The 17168-nt window shown below is 39.2% G+C and overlaps 1 protein-coding gene across 4 annotated transcripts; it reads left to right on the plus strand.

Moving 5' to 3' along the window:
* Positions 1 to 217: 217 nt before the first annotated feature.
* On the plus strand, positions 218 to 16091 carry LOC111922946 (uncharacterized). Of its 4 annotated transcripts, none has more exons than XR_015284118.1 (7): positions 218 to 503; positions 1668 to 1797; positions 2601 to 2662; positions 2940 to 3131; positions 4661 to 4866; positions 12348 to 12432; positions 14529 to 15802. XR_015284118.1 is itself a non-coding variant. In XM_086879843.1 (4 exons), exons 1-2 carry the CDS (start codon positions 745 to 747, stop codon positions 2622 to 2624), a joined length of 534 nt encoding a protein of 177 aa, XP_086735969.1. In that variant the 5' UTR covers positions 715 to 744; the 3' UTR covers positions 2625 to 2662; positions 2940 to 3131; positions 4661 to 5165. The 4 variants fall into 4 exon arrangements, 1 of the variants encoding a protein (XP_086735969.1); XR_015284119.1 differs by having other exon boundaries at positions 274 to 503; positions 12871 to 15535; XR_015284117.1 differs by lacking the exon at positions 1668 to 1797 and having other exon boundaries at positions 272 to 503; positions 12871 to 16091.
* The last annotated feature ends 1077 nt before the right edge of the window (positions 16092 to 17168 follow it).

Genomic DNA, 17168 nt, shown 5'->3' on the forward strand with positions numbered 1-17168 from the left:
ACTAGCACAGCCTGTATAAAATCTTCACAATTTTTTTATTTAACCTACCTCTTTCTCTAAGGATTTGGACAGATACAGACATATATTTTTTAAATTTTTTTTCTTCTTTTGGGAGAGAGGGGAAAGAGTGGGTTTTGTGAGTTTTCTGTTACGTATCTGTATTGGTGTGGCACAGCCCGTTTTTGGGAGGCACAGAGGTCACAGAGATGACTCCTGTGAGGAGCTGCTGGAAGCTTCCACCATGTCCGGCAGATCCAGTCCCTGGTGGCTCTGGGGATGGACATGCTGCTGGCCAAGGCTGGGCCAGTGACAGAGGCTGGTAATGCCTCTGTGATGACATATTTAAGAACAAAATCAAAACAGTCACAAGTCTTTGCTTCTAGTCAGAGAAGAGGAGGAGGTGAGAACATGTGAGGAAAACAACATGGAGACGCCAAGGTCCATGGAGAAGAAGGGGAGGAGGTGATCCAAGTGCCGCAGCCGAGATTCCTCTGCAGGCCATGGTGAGACCATGGTGAAGCAGCTGTGTCCTGCAGCCCATGGGGATCCATGGGGATCCATGGGGATGCAGAGATCCAGCCGCAGCCCGTGGGGATCTGTGGGGATCCATGGGGATGCAGAGATCCAGCAGCAGCCCGTGGGGATCTGTGGGGATCCATGGGGATGCAGAGATCCAGCAGCAGCCCGTGGGGATCTGTGGGGATCCATGGGATGCAGAGATGCAGCCACAGCCCGTGGGGATCCATGGGGATCCATGGGGATGCAGAGATCCAGCCGCAGCCTGTGGGGATCTGTGGGGATCCATGGGGATCCATGGGGATCCATGGGGATCCATGGGGATGCAGAGATGCAGCCGCAGCCCGTGGGGATCTGTGGGGATCCATGGGGATCCATGGGGATCCATGGGGATGCAGAGATCCAGCCGCAGCCCGTGGGGAGGTGCCCACGCCGGAGCGGTGGATGCCTGGAGGAGGCCGTGATCCAGTGGGAGGCCCGGGGAAAGGGAGGGCGCTGCTCGCAGGCCGGGGCAGGCTGTCCCTGCAGGCCGCAGCCCTGGGAGGAAAGGCCCACACGCAGCAGCTGTGGCAGCGCTGGCTGCCCGCGGGGCAGCTCCCGCTGCAGCAGCTGAGGTTCGGCTGCTGCTCGGAGAGCGGCCCCACGCCAGGGCAGCTCCCGAGAGCCGTGTCCTGTGGGAGAGACCCCCGGGCTCCCGGGGGAAGGACTCCTCTCCCCGAGCAGCGGAAGAAAATCTCGGTGCTGAACTGACCAAAACCCCCAGGCCCTGTCTCCCTGCGCCGTGGATGGGAAACAGGGAGAGGCTGGGGGGAGGGAGGGACGGAGGGGCTGGGCTGGAGGGAGCTTTAAGGGCTTATTTTATTTCTCATTATCCTTCTCTGATTCTGTGAGTAATAAATTTCACTTTGTAACTGAAGTTGGGTCTCTTTTGCCCTTGAAATATTTCTCCCGGTCCTTATCTCACTTATGAAACGTTTGTTAACTTTTTTTTCCCTTTTCCCTCCTTTGCCCAGCTGAGGCAGGGGAGTGTGAGCGAGCAACACCCGTGGGTGCCTGGCATTGGGCCACTGTCAAACCACATAGTATCCAAAGCTTTTTTGCACAAAGTAGAAAAAAACTTTTGATTCTGCAAATTAATTTTTATCTGACAGGAAAGCCTCAGACCACACTATACAAGGCTCTGAAGCTGCTTCGCTTTTTTCAGCTGTGCTGAAATACACATAGGAGTCTCCAAACCTGTGGTACAAATGCCCACGGACACTACAAAATTACTGCTTGTAGGTCAGAAATAGCATTTGAAACCCTAATGTTGATTTTTGTTGATTCTACACCACTGAGCTCACTGCAGATCTCTCTCAATGGAATAAAAGCATTGAAAGTTATCTGCATTGAATTTTGGTCCTTATAAAATGAGACAAAGTGACGTCAAATAGGCACTACTAGAAAAGCTGGAACAATTTTTCTCTTCCTTTTGCTTCCTTTAGGTAGCCTAAAAATCTGTTCTTTTCCTGCTGTCAAGTGGTCTTAAATGTGGGGGACTTTTTAATTATTTTATTTTTGAAGTTTAATAGCCTTAAGTCCCACATCATCACTGTTCTCATTTCATTTACATAGATGGGAAGTTTCAGTGGGAGAGAAAAGGTAAGTGCTCTGATGTGGGGCAGGAAGATCTGCCTTCCTCTGCAGCACCACCTTGGCAAAGCTGCACAACTGCCAGGCTTTCCACAAGACCTCAGCATGATCGTGATGCGTGGTGTGGACACACAGCTCAGACTCCTGAGCTCCCAGCAGGGATGTTCTGCCTGTGTGCCATTCCACTTCAGTGAGTGCTAAGAACAGCAAACACTTTGTGCTGCAAGGCACTTGGGGTCAGACATTAAGGTCTGCTGAAATAAAGGATATTTGTCAGATCAGCTTCATAATGGGAAATGGACATAATTCAAGTGTTATAAATGGCAAATCTTAACCATTTGGAAAAGAAAAGGGTGGAGAAAAGGAAGTGGTAGAAGGGAAAGAAGTTAAATGCTAGTCACTAGATCCAATTCATAGACTGAATATTCTTCATATTCCTTACTCCTCTGTAGAACTTTTCTGCCAAATCTAAGTGAAGAATTTATGTACATAAGGAGGCACTAGGTAAAAGCAGGTAATTGTTCCTTCCAAATATGGTTATAAAGTCTGTTGTTTAAATTTCTTCAATTATCTATGTCATGACTGTAAAAATATCTAATGGAGTTTGAAATCCTTATTTTCACATTCTATTTCTGATGATATCTCTCAGGAAGACACAGCTTTCCTTTGAATTTCTTTTCTAAGACTAAACTGTCTGCAATAATGCCTTTATTGCATTTACAATGTAATTTTGTCAAATATAACTACATCATACTGTGAAGTGTTCTGAAAAAATGCAACTTTTCTTCTAGATGTTATTTTAACAGAAGACTCACTAATGTTAAAGAATGGAGCCTATAGAAAATAAGAGGTTCTTTATGTTCTGTAATCTTCTGTGCATGAAAATCCCTGAACACATCTATCCTTGATAGAGTCCAGAAGAAACAAAGAATGCCATGCAGTCCTGCTAAGTTCACTGAGCTGGAATGAACAAGTACAAGATTGTAAGTACAGTCTTAGGTGATCTTTGCTGCTGTAGAAAACAGTGGTACAAAGCTGGAAATCTGAAACTTTGGACAACTCAGTTTATGTAATGCTATGGTCATTGCTATTGGAAAAGAGCAACAAGAATATTTGAAGTGACAAAGGAAAAGAAAATATTCCTTTATTTTTTTTTTCCTTTTTTCCTGCTCTAAAGTACTGTAATAAGAAAATTTTGTGCATTAGCCAGCCTTTTTACAAAGCATTAAAATCAGCAGTAGATACCCCTTTCAATAGAACACAGACCAGGATGCACTGGATTTAAGATGCATGGAAGATTTAAGATTCTATTTTATAGGAAAATCACTGAATATAAAATAAGTCAAAACGATCTCAAAGTACAAGGTAGGAAAGCAAAACTATAACTTTATATTCTACAGTATGGCTGTTGGTGAGAGCACAGATAGAAGCAGTCTAAGTATCTCCCTCCTGATCCAAGAGCATAACTCTGAACCTGCCTTCCATCTCCAGCTGAAAGGCCCAGGTGCAAAGTAAACATTTGATCCTTTGACCCTTGAAGTTGAACAAGCAGAATGTGATCCACCCTTATACTCTACAATATAATTTCTGCGTCACTCTATGCCTTTACAGAGCCAGTATAAGGGGTCACTTGAGGCCCCAGATGGTACTCTCATCTTCTGCATCAGTGTGAGGACAAAATGTTTGATTTGTATGTCAGTTTTATGTTACTTGAACTTTTTAATTTTATGCAACATGCAATGCACACACTAAAGCTTTCTATTAATGTTCTCAGAAAGAAGAATGCTCTTACATGACTTTGCTGATACTTCACATCTTCAGTGTTAATTTTACTCGAATATCACTCCCTAATATTTAAAATAAGATATGCAGAAGGTGTTTATGTCCAGTTCAAGAATATCGTTAATATCTTGCAGCTAAAACCTCCATAAAAGTACAACAGCACCAAGAATTTTGCTCTTAGCTTAGAATAATGGGAACGTAGTTCTTTACTTTATTTTATCTTTGCTTCAGCTGAAAGTTGAGATTTCAGCTTCTGGCAAGAAGTTCTGTTTACTTTTCTCATTATTGAATTCTCATTATTGATTCATATCAACTCATATCAACTCAGTTCTAATAAGTTTAATACATTGGTGGGACCTGTGTTAATTCTCTCTTTTCCCACCCTCAGCTGTATAATAAGAATTAAATAGGTGGAATGGCAGGAAGAACCTAAAAGGAGGAAAAAGGAGATAGAGAACTAGAGGAGGCCATATGTGTGCCTGTGCATGGAAGAGGGGATGGGGAAAGAATAAGCAAAGAGAAAGAATATCCTGCAGTCCCCTTTCCCCATCAATGTTCTTAGTGCTGCCTTGATACAGGCTTTTAGTCACTCAACTCATTCCTCAGAGCTGTAAAGAAATAAACAAATTCCTTTCACAAGATCAGCAATATTTTTTTCTGATTGAACATCATTTGGGGAGACAGACAGAGTGACTGCTCTTATCTGCCTTTCTTTTTTGCTTCATCTCAGTTACAGTTTCTCTAACCATGACTGCAAGCAAAACACATCACGTTGCATTTCCGGAGGGTCTCGTGTCACTGTAATGATGCATGGCATCCTGTTAAGGCCTTCACATTAAACACAGAACTGAAGGCAATCTCTGTTCCTGGGGTGGCTACAAAGACTGAAATAGTGAAGATTACTGAAAGCAATGAATCAAAATGACTACAAGCTGGGTGAGCAGAAGAGACATATGAATAAAATGTGCCAGATCCTCTACTTTGCATGCTCTGTAGCCATTTACACCATTTCAAAATGGGACACAGTCATTTCTATTCAGGTATAATAACATCTGGACAATCTGGCCTCCTGAACTCTGTTCAAAAGCAGATAGATACTGTTTGCCCAATTAGAGACATTATTATCCTGTTACATGCCAGGAACTTCAGATTCTATAGACCTATTCTGTAGACCTATTTGCTGTATGTGTCTTAAAGTTCCTATAGAGCAAAAGAAATAAAATGTACTGCAAAATGAGCCATTTTACCATATTTCACTCATTATATATTTGGTTTAGATGGAAGTAATATGGTTTTAGATATACTTGTTTCTTTCTCTTGATCATTAAATTATTTAAGAGTTTTTTGCACCAACAGTGTCATGGATATTTGACCACATCTGTTGTCACATTGACAGAATTAGCCAATATTCTTGTTAAAAACAAGTGATTAATCAAATGTCAGCACAAAGCTTAACAGATTCTTCATAAAAATTCCACAGCCTGAAATATCTCATGTAAATTAGTCAGTGAGTACTTTTAAAGAAAAAGCACTTTTACATGAGCTGTATTGATTTATATCTTAATGCAGAGTTGCAGAAGAGCCCTAACATTTACCAGAAGAGTTTGGTAATTTAACCATATTTAGAAATGAGGAATTTATAGGGAAAAAATTCTCTCTTCCTGAAGAAAATAGAGGTCATTATTATTGTCTTTTTTTTTTTTTTTTTTTTAATTCAGTATTCAGGCTAAATATGTTCAGAAGTTTGTATTTTATTCTTTGACAAATAAGAAGTTTTAAGGACACAAAAAAGCCTCAGACATCAGGCATTTAGCAACCTGAAGAATTGTGCCCAGGTTACCATTGATTCTCAGTTTTCTCTGACAAAGTAAAGCCTGTGGCTCTGCATATGTTTGTAGTTATAGAAGTTTGATTGATGTTTCTTAGGCATACCAGATTTGAAAATGGTGGGCAAAACTTATTTCTTTCTTTCGTTTCCTTGAGGCTTTAGAAATGGCAAGAGAAATGGCCAGTTTCCCTATGCTGGTTTGCACCTGAGTCACAGAATGACAGAATTTTTGGCTGGAAAAGTCTCTAAGATTATTTTATTCAGTCATAAACCTAGCTCTGCCAAGTCCACTAAACAAAGTCCCTAAATGCCACGTCTACAAGTAGCAATGCTACACAGGAGCATTTCATTAGTTTAAGGTGGTCCTCTTTCTAATGTTTTTAAGGACCTAAATCTTGAAATTTTGCAAGAGATTTTAAAAAAATCTCAGGACTCATCCATTTTCCTGAAGCTCAGTCACTTTGGGCAGGGCCTGCTGGTGTGTAAAGCAGTCAACTCTGCTTCTGAAGAGAAATTTAAGTTCCTTACTCATTGTATCATCTTCCTAACAGTTGTGACTCAGTAGCAGATCATCATCTTACTGCTTCCTCCTCATCCATGAGCAGAAAAAAGGAACAGTTTTCTACTGACATTTAAAACTCAGACATGCACAGCAGCTTAACAAGTCAGTATTTCTCTCTGACAGCTGTCTTTTCAGCTTCAACATTTAGATTCTGGCTAAAGATTGATTTGTTCTTCCTTTTCAAAATTTCTCAAAAGCCATAATATCTAGGCCCAAGATAATAATCTGGTATAATAGGTGGGTACTGGACAAACATTAGAAAAACTTCTCATTTGTCATGAATCCCTTCTGAAACCAATGTGAACTTAGGAATAGTCTGAATTCCTACAATCCCTTAGGATTCCATGAGGAACAGGGTGTAGCTCAGAGCAGTCATTGACTGCCACACAGTTGTGCTCACAGATTGTTCTCAGGTTGACAGAAGGCAGATTTGTCTTAAGTGTGCTCTGGTGCACCCCAGGTGTTCAGCGGTACAGTGAGCTCTCTCCCACTCCACATCAGTCTTCCCAGGGGGCCATCACCTCCCTGAAGATCATCTTTAGCACAAGAACAGATGAAAGCTGGGGTCTGACTGTGTAGGCAGCTTGTCATCTGTAGGTTATTATACAGTTCTTTACTCCAAAAAGTACAAGCTCCTAGTTCTAGCAAGAAGACTGTAAGCATGAATATATATGTGCTTACTCAGGTGTTCATACCTTTCATGGAGGATGTAACCACCAGGAATACCAATGACAAGAAGCAACAAAGTTAATAAACCACAAGTAATCTTTAAATTTTTCCCCCCTTCCACTGTATTAAGCCTTTGCTGATGTACCCTGGTTACATTTTATTTGTAAAAGTAAGCAGTGTGGACCACCATGATATTTCTCCATCCTTAGCTGTTATATGTATGTGAGAATAGCAAATTTTAGGGAGCTGAGTCATTTTGCTAAGCAAAATTCATTTGGCTAAGCCACACATCACAAAATCACAGCCATTTTTCACCAGAAACTGTTTGCCAGGAAAGGTGCTACAGGTAAGAAATAAATCCCTCCTAATCTCCTGGATGGAGAGATAGGCTTTCTGGGAGGTAGCACTTAGGTTACAGTGCAAAACAACTGCCAAGATATCAGCTACCCTTCCTCACTATTTTTGTGGTATATGTAGCCATGCCCACTCTAGCAGAGCTTTATATCCTTGTGTGAGTAAGCACTTAGGTTTAAGAAATCACACAATGCTTATAGAATTAGAATACAAATGCAATCTCAATGAATAGAGCATATTTGCTGTTGTGCTCGTGAAGCAGAGGGTACATATTATGCTGCTTCAAAGTAAAATGAAATACAATTTTATCTTCTAAGGGAGATGAAGTGAACATCAGAGCAAGTTAAACAGTACATGCTGTGAGTCTCTACAGAGGAAAAATAGTGTCAAAAACCTTAGCCAGAGGTTAATTGATAATCGGTTTAATTATTCATTTGTTATTAATGATTACTAATGAGAAACATTAGAATAATCAATGTTCCAGCCCAGTGCTTTGCCAGATGTCATGTTAATTGCAACTGAAGATAGCAGTAGCTGAGCAAAATACAGAAACAATTAGCATGATTGACTCAAAGCCACCTCATGCCTCTCTGGAGCATTGTTCTCGCAGCACTACGGAGCAGTATGAAATTCTCTGGGATTGCAGAGTGGGAAAAGAACGCTTTTAATAGCCTTTGTTATAACCCAGATTTCCCTCATAAAAGGTAGAAATTACAGTAAGTCTGACACAAGCAAATATATTTGCTCAGAGAGATCACAATCACAGGCTAATATGAGTGGAAATACAAAATAATCTACAGTGAGTAAAATGTTAACACCAGTAATGGCTAATTGAAATTAAAATCTCCTCTTTCCCCCATGAAAAATTTTTTGAGCTTTAATATTCCCAATGAAATTTCACTTTTAAAGTATGCTTTATGAACTGAAACAACCATAAACTACTAAAGTACCATGTTGTTATTCAAAATATGCAAAATAGCTTCTTAAACTACAGGTATTGTAAAATGCTGAGAAATTAAATTTTATTCTATGCAAAGATTTCATTGCATAGTTGAATCAGGAGCTTTCATCGGGTTTAGATGGATAAACTGCAGTACAGGGTGAAACCAAAGTAGCATCTGTACACAAACAGAAGTTCCCATCATATAATAGAGTTTTCTCTGTCTCTCCATGCCCAGTTTGGTCCTCAGCCACAAGTTGAAAACTAGAATGCCTGTCTCCACATCAGGGAGTCCTGGTAGCTCTGCTCTAAGCCCAGACTCGCTTCTATTATTCAGTGGCTCCAGGACACAGGCTTTATGATCAGAGAGTCCAAAGCAGTAGTGCCAACAACAACCAAAGAAGGGATTGGGAATGGCACAGGTAACAGCAGTCCATGGAAATCTGAACAAGGTTCCTGAAAGTTAAACCCTGAGTCAACCTAATGTATGTGTCTGAGCTGCCTATGAGGAATTTTTATCAGCCATGAACAATGGGGCACCAAACAATCTGGTATTCAGATTATAATCTTGAGTGATTGGGATGTATATAATAAAAAACTATTATTTAATTGACACTGACACTGAAAATAGGATGAATCTTTTTGTTTCTAATTGGTTAAAAAAAAGATGGCTAAAAGCACACCCACGTTGGTAATCATTGTGTCCAATTGTGTGTACGAACCACAGCTCTTAATCACAAAATTCTATGTGACAATCAAAAATCAGCAGTGATTCTGCTGTCTGCATCATGCAACTAGCATGTGGTGAAGGTGAGAAGTTTCCTCCCTGAAAGTTGGCTTGTGCCTGAGGAGTCTAGGCAAGACCCTTGGCAGGATCTCATGGAGCTAAGGTAACATGAGCTGCACTGAAGCTACAAGGAATGAAGGACTTTGATCAAAGGGAAGATTCTGCTACAAACATCCATTTCTGTGATGTCTTGGGCACCTGCTGATGTGAAGCTGGTACCTGCTGCTGAAGTTTAGTCCTTAAGTTATAATATATTATTTATCTAGACAGAGGTAAGGTTTGTCAGTGCCTTATCCATATATCAAACACTGCTGTGTGGCTTTCGGCAGAGGAACTTTGGAAAATGCTACAGTGGTCTGGAAAAACAGGATTCTGACAGGTCTTTCTGTTGTAATTGTGACATGCAGTCAAAAGTCTTGGACTTTAGGGAAAACTGACCTAAAATTCACGAGGCTGAGCTGGAAAAGACATAAGAGAGACAGGAGTTTGCAGGAGTTTCATTATGAACACAAACCCATATTTTGGTTCTTTCTTTTCCTTATATATATATGTAGTTTGTTGTATTATAACTTATATCTGCAATATCTGGAGATTGCTTTTTATAATCAGTCAGGTTATCTGCAGTATAAGATGCACATATATTTTGATTTTAAAATAGCGAAATTGGTGAGTAGAGTCTTCTAATAATGGAGAAGCTGTTCTTCAAGAACTAACAGAAATCCCTTCAGGCATTTCATTCTATTCCAGAGAACATAGAAGCACTCATCTAAGAAATAAATAAAATAAAGCAGAACTTGTTTACTTTTTTGACCCTTTCTTTGGCTTTTCTCCCATGATACATCTTCTGGAATTTTCTGTGCTAGTTCACTTTATGTTGAAAGTTTCATTTTTGCCTCTCTGTGATGTTTCTTGTTGGTTTGTTTGTTTTTTTAATCTGGAAATTTGATTGTGAAAATCTCACTCTCTTCTTTGCAATATAATGGATTTCACAAGAGAATCTGCACACTCAGGAAGAAACCCACCACTTTGATAGTGATTATCAGTGTTTCACATGTTTATGGAAACAGCCAGAAGTAACAGTATTCTAATTGTTGCATGTAGATTAGAGCATTAAAGTTTTATTGAACATTTGATTTCCCTTTGATAGCAGCAAAAATTTCAGAAATCAGCAAGTATCAGCTACTAGTTAAAGGGGAAAAGAAAATAAGGAACTCTAACATGAATATGTCTTTGAAAACCAGAGTTCAACCATACCGCTAAATAAAACTAGAAAGACTGACTAATGTGCCTTGGATAGATAGGCTACATGTTTGTGTAATCTATTTTTAAAAGACCTCCAAAAGAAAGAAGTTCACAATGTCACTGTTTCACTTCTAGTACTTCTCCAAGAATTAGACAGTTGTTTTGTTCTGCTTAACTGACTTAATTTTCTTTTAATCATCACTGTGCAGATTTTTAGCACCTATTTTTGTTATACATGGAGAAAAAATTGATAACGGCATAAAAAAAACAATAATAGTAAAGGACTTCAAAACTTCCCTTTGATGAAGACCTCACATATCCAGAATCCAATCTTCTTTCCCAGTGGTTGATCTAGCAGAAGACATTTTTCTTTTCAAAAAAATCTGACGTTTCTTCACACATTAGAGAGTCATGCTGGTGGGTTTTCACCATTTTACACCAAATGAGAAGTTTTTTTCACTGATATACTAATGTAATCAATACATCTTGCAGGATTTTTTGTTCCTTTTCATTAATTGCAAATTCTTTCTGAATTCTCTCAACCATCATGTCTTTGTTTTCCTATCCACAATATCGTTTGTCTTTTACACATCATTCTGAGTCCCACTTCTTTACTACCTCTGATACTTATGGTTTAGTAATTGCCATATTAAGACTATTTCTAGCACGTATAATATCTTGTTTCTCAGGAACTTTCCCAAAACCTGAACAGCATGTTTTTATTTAGATTCAGGCTATGTCCACACTGTCCCTGGGAGCACAAGGCATGGAGCAGATGAAGCACACCTTATTTTCTGACTCAGCTGTATGTATGCCACCACTGAGCACAGAAGGCCTGAGGCTTAGCACAGCATGGCTGAACTACAATAAATGTAGGCTGAGCCCAGGCTGCTCACAGACCCTCTTCTCCTCTGGCACTCTGTGTCAGGCCCCTCTGCAGGAGACCCCTCTCAGCCTACATGCATCTGTGCACATTTTACATACAGCAGGAAAGGGCTTGTTGAACTGGATTATCTTTTATGTCAGGGAGAATTTGGCACCGCTTCCACATTTCATACCTTTCCGTGTGGATTCTTCACCAGCAAAAAAAAACATGAATAAGTTGCAGGGCTGGGAGATTCACACAGAATCCAACTACTCATCTTTGTTGCTGACTTTAGTGAGACATGCCTCAATGCCTGTTGATATGTTAACAGTTACCTTGCAAATACAGAGAAATACCACAAGAAAATTAGTTCAAGTAAAATACATTACAAAACATTTTCTTATTTTAACACAAGGAAGTATAGCAATAATGTTTGTTACACTTTGGGTCATTGGGAATCATTCATATGAACTTTTCAGCCTTTTAATATGTGTTGATAAAATAAAAACATGGTAGCTAAAGTAGTGTTTTCTCATTTTAAGAGTATTTTGTCTGACAATGTAGCTGAAAAAGATGTCATAATAAATTAACTTATGTCTGTTGTACATTTTTTTCCCTGCAGAGTTTCAAACACACAGTCTGCAATAAATTACCACAGTTAGTTTTTCACTTTAGTATTTTGAGGAATTGTTGAACTTTAGGGCATAAATCAAAAATTACAGGCACTCATATGCCAATTTGGGAAGTCACCAAAACTTTCAAATGGAGATTTGTCAAATCCCTTCCTATTGAAAATTAAAATTAATATAGTGCCAGAAATAACCTGGTTTGGAAAAGATTTTTTTTTGACAACTTTATGTCTTATGAACATGTTGGATTTCACCAGCAGTGCACATCTCCGTCTGTTAATGAGTCATTAGTGTTTTAGCAGAAAATTTATGTCATTTCAAAGCAAAGACAGAGGTCATTATTTGGCTAACAGAGCATCTCATTAATCTTCCATGTGATTTTTCCAGAGGCAAGAAGATACCACAAGTGAAGTAGAGGTTACTGGCAACTTAAAAAATTGTTACAGATTATGGGAGCTAATTCATTTGTGATTTCATACTAAACTGTTTTCCTTACTATTCCTTATTCTAATTAATCTGCTATGCATTTATATTACATCAGGTCTTGGACATACATCAGCAGAGATGTGTCTTCCTTTCCATTACCCATGGATGAGTAGCACAGAGTTTACACAAGGCAGTGGCAGGTACTGTGGCCCAGGTTTCACTAAAATGAAGGGTATTAAGTGAAGATTACTTTGATAGACATCCCTGTCTGTGTGCAGCCATGGGAGTTGGTCCAGCTGGGCATATATTGCCTGCAGGGGAGAAGTCAAACACATTCGAGGTCTCCTCTTGCCCTGCCAGCCCTCCTCCATTTCCCTTTCCAGGCTCACTGCAGGTTAGCACCAGAGTGAGAGCCAACACATGGACACAGAGGATAGCCAGGGATTTTAGCCTACAGCTAACATGAAAATGCAGCTCCAACTACTAAAGCGTGGGATTCAGGTTTTCTAACAATGCATTCCTTAGGTGTAGCATAAAATTATCATATTTTTTCCTCATATCTCTTCTTGTAAGAAACACTTTGGCATAAAATTCACTTCTGGAATGCAACCTAAGATGAACTAACGTCGTTATTCTAGGATCCTTCCATATGGCTCAAACGGATTTGGTTTCAAGCAGAGCAAGAAGCACAGACCACATACATTTTAAATCATAATAAATGTGGAGTAAAGCCGTATGTGCTGAAAAGTCAGGGCACAGCAGGAAAAGTGTGAGTCTCTGTTCAGCCTAGTGATTCTGCTGCTTTCTGCTACAGAACAACGCTGCAACTCTAAGGGATTTTTTCAGTTTTAATACAAATAAGATGACACAATGAGAGAGAGGTAAAACAGCTGCCTCTCATTTCTCCTGGGCCTAATTATAGGTGAAACAATATAAGGGGCTCAAGTCTAATTTGGTAAGTGAAAACTACCAGCCTACAGAGCTGTTTTATTTATGAGAGATGACAGGGTTGATAAGAAATGCTGATATAAAAAATAGCAAGAAAATTTGTGAGCAAAACCAGAAAAAGTTATTGTGCATGCAGTGTGTTTTTATGTGTGAATAGGAAACTGATACTTGGTTTGATATCGATTTTGCTCTATGCAACATGCTGTTATTTACAACTGTGGATGTATTTTTCTCAGATATTCAGTGCTGCACGATTTATGCTGTGTCTCAATCACCTCATTATTTTATGTAAGGCACCAGCTGAGTCCTGAGATGAGTCATCTGCCAAATACTGTACTAAAAACTATTGTCTTATAATGAATCAACAGGCTTTGAAGTAATTAAATCCCTCATTGTTTAGCTTAATACAAGCCATTTCAAAATGTAATAAAATATATTTTGGAAGTGAGTCTTACCAGGTCCCATTATAATAGCATTTAGCTTTTTTCAGTCATCAGTAAGACACAACTGTTAGTCTAATAAGATTTATAACCATGAATGTTTGGTTTACTTATCAAGTAAGAGCTAGCAAGGTTTATTCTGCATGCCAGTCATCTATAAGTGTAACCTGTAACTCAGATTTGCTTTCGTTCACCAGACTTGATGCTTCTTATCAATATTCACCACTTGCCTGGGTTGCCACAACTCTTTCAGGCTTTCAGACAGTTAATAACATCTCATGAGTGTGGCCATAGTGTAAACCAGTACAAAAAAATGTCCATCCCCAAAAGAGCTCTTGCTCTACACATAGACATTCCTAAGCACTCTGTTTATGACAGCGATAACATTTCTGTGTCAAACGATGACAGAGGCAAGGCCTGCCCAGCCAACTCACTGGGGAATGACAGAGTGAGGCTGCATCTTTCTCCTCATGGTGGAGGGGTTTACACCAGACTGCATAACTTGTATGACATTTGTTAATTCTCTTGGGGCAACACCATGCACAGAATGACAGCTTGGATGGTTAGGATGTTTTGTGCTGGGAAAAAGTACTATTAATCTTTAGTTTACATTCTGCAATGCATTCAGAGCAGAAAAAACAAATCCAAAGAGTAGTACCTTATTCTGGGACCAAAGACTGCTGAATTTTGTGGTGATTCTAAGCAATGAGAAAAAAATTGTTCTACAGTCCTGCACTCCAGTGATAGAGGATATTAAATTCTCAGCCAGAGTGTTTGTACTGGAGCTTTGAGGACTCCTTTAGGTATCTTTAGATTTGTTCATGAGTGCTACACAAGCATGGGTAGACTTTGATCTGAATTCAAAATTCTCTGTCATTTTTTATGTGCTCTTGGCCACCACTGAGAAGATCTGCTGTCACAGCCTGTGATTGCCACAATCTCCTACTCATCTAAGCACTCATGACTTGGTAGGACACATCATCGTGGTCTGCTAAATGAGTCACCAGCCAGCATCAGGATGGATCTGTGCGAGCTGTTCTCAGCCAGGCCAGCCCACCTACAGACATCAAACATGACAGAGAAAATGAGAATGGATATTTGCATGTCACCACATTCAGTAGAAAGACTGAGTTATCCATTTGTGTTCCCTCCTTGCATTACACAGTTGAGACTGGTAAATATCGGCGTGGTATGTCGGAAGTTCTGAACTCATTTATGCACAAACATACCAGTTTCTGGGAGTACTGGGACAGGTTCATGGGTGTTTAAAAAATAGGTTCACTTTGGGTCTCATCTTTTGTAATCTCTTAATATCAATGTATGGGATCTGTTAGAAAATCTGAAGACAGTGAGCCAGGAAGTTTTGGCTCATGATACATGGGCTGTACCAAGACCAATAAAGGATGTTTCTCACTGAGTTTAGGAAGACAGCAGCGAGGTTGGGTATTAATCTTTCTCCAGTACTGAGAACTAAAATAGGCAGAAAGACCTTCATTAGCATCCATTTTTATATTTCCATTGAACTGTGAAAAACTAATGCTTTGGCTTGCCTTACCCCTGGCATGGCTTGTGTTTGCAGAGAGATGAATGAAGCCCGTGCCCTTCTGTTGAGAGTCTGAAGTCTGTAAACTGCCATGCAGGTCGGAAGGGGATGAATCTCTCCAGTTCACAGGCAGTCTCTTCCATTCATCTAGGTCTTGATGTTACAAGCCAGCAAATGATTTAATCAAATGGTGCCATAATATTTTACTCTGCTTGTGTCACAGATTTTACACTGATAATTTTCAATTTTACCACAAGTCATTTGCACTATTTCTAGCCCATGTCTGGGTAAGAGGTTGATGCTGTATGCAATCTGATATCTAGTTTGTTGTGCTTCCTACTTTCTTCTTTAAATAAATCCACCTTTCTCAGTTTGTGATGGATTAAATGCTGGATTGCATCACAGAATACAGTGAGTGAGAGAAAAATTGGCTGAAGTACACAGAACAAAATGTTAAATGTAGTTTCTGTCATGAACTTTGACCCAGGAATCTGAGACTATGAGATTATCTGCATAGTAAATTTTCATTCTACAATACAAGAAAAATAATAACTCAAGAAGTCTGATTTTTCAGTCGCTATGCAGGGCTTTTATCTTTATGACTGAAGTTAATAAAGATCTCATCCTTTACTCTGCTGAGCAAATGAATAGTTCCCTGGTTCCTCTGGGTAATTTTTTTAGAATTTTTTTTTAAGAATAGCAGCATGGTAGTTACACTCATTTTCTGCCAGTGCCTTAGTCTGGGTAGTGCAAAGCTCCAGCACAGATCAATATTCTAACAGCCTGTAAGTTAACACTGTTTTCTTTGTGTGCTATGAACAATATAATGTCCTCCCTAAGTTTCCTAGATTCTGATGCAAAGCAATAAAATTTAAACTCTTGAAATTTTAATCCAAACCTTCTAATAATTAAACTGTGCTTAAACATGTTTAAGTGTACAGTAATTCCTTGAATGCATTATTTAATGACTGTATCAAAATATGGTAATGACTTGGGTCAAAACACATTCAGACATTCTTAGATTTTGGCTGCATCATGGTAGATTCAGTGAAAAAAAAGCTACACACTGATATCACACATTTGTATTTTTTTTCCCCTAAATATTCCTTACCTTAAATATTCACATGTGTAAATCCACATGTATTCACATATTCAACGTGGCAGTCATCTGCTGTAAGGTACTCTTCAATTCCATGAGAATTCTCCTGCCTTTAGTTTGTTTATTCTGTGCTTCCAAAAACTGAACCAACACCAAGATTCAACAGACTTTCCATTCTAAGTTAGTCACTTGTGTTGTTAGGAAATATTTTATTTAGAGAAACACACATGTACCAAAAAACCCTACAACTTCTTTTTGGCTAAACCTATTGCTGCAGAATACAAACAAGGCTGTTTGTTTATCTGTAGTCCTGCGTAAGCATAACTGCTACTGATTTTTCCAATTTGCATATCATTCCCATTCTGCTTTATGCTTTCATTTGGAAATGCACTACCTACTTCAGGCAACCAATATGCTCTGCAGAGTTTAAGTTTCTGTGATGCTAAAGGCACATTCCAGGGTTGCTCTTTTTATTGTCTTCATGTGATCCCACATTGATCAGAAAAGGACTTTGTGGAATGAAGGAAAAACTGCAAACTGGAATGTGGAATGAAGGAAAAACTGCAAACTGGAATGAAAGCAGTTTTAAAGAATAGGATTTTCTTTGTATTGTCCTATTTAATTGCATTTCCATAGATAGAGAAGGAAAAATTCAATTTCAGCAGACTTAATTTTGGCTTCTGCATTATTGTAGTTTTTGAGAAAACCCTGTAGAGACTGAGACAACAAAACTACTGATAAAATCCATATACACATCCTCAAGCACACCACATTTTAATCCTAAACCTTCTTTGTTCCTGTTAGAATTTCTGAAATCTTGATGATGAAAATGCCACAAGAAATACAAATCAGAAGTTAGAGCAAAAAAATGTTTATTGTAGACATTATGTTTAAGCTTATGGCATG

The sequence above is a fragment of the Cyanistes caeruleus genome, chromosome 3, assembly GCF_971803275.1.
Source record: "Cyanistes caeruleus chromosome 3, bCyaCae1.hap1.1, whole genome shotgun sequence".
Taxonomy (NCBI): domain Eukaryota; kingdom Metazoa; phylum Chordata; class Aves; order Passeriformes; family Paridae; genus Cyanistes; species Cyanistes caeruleus.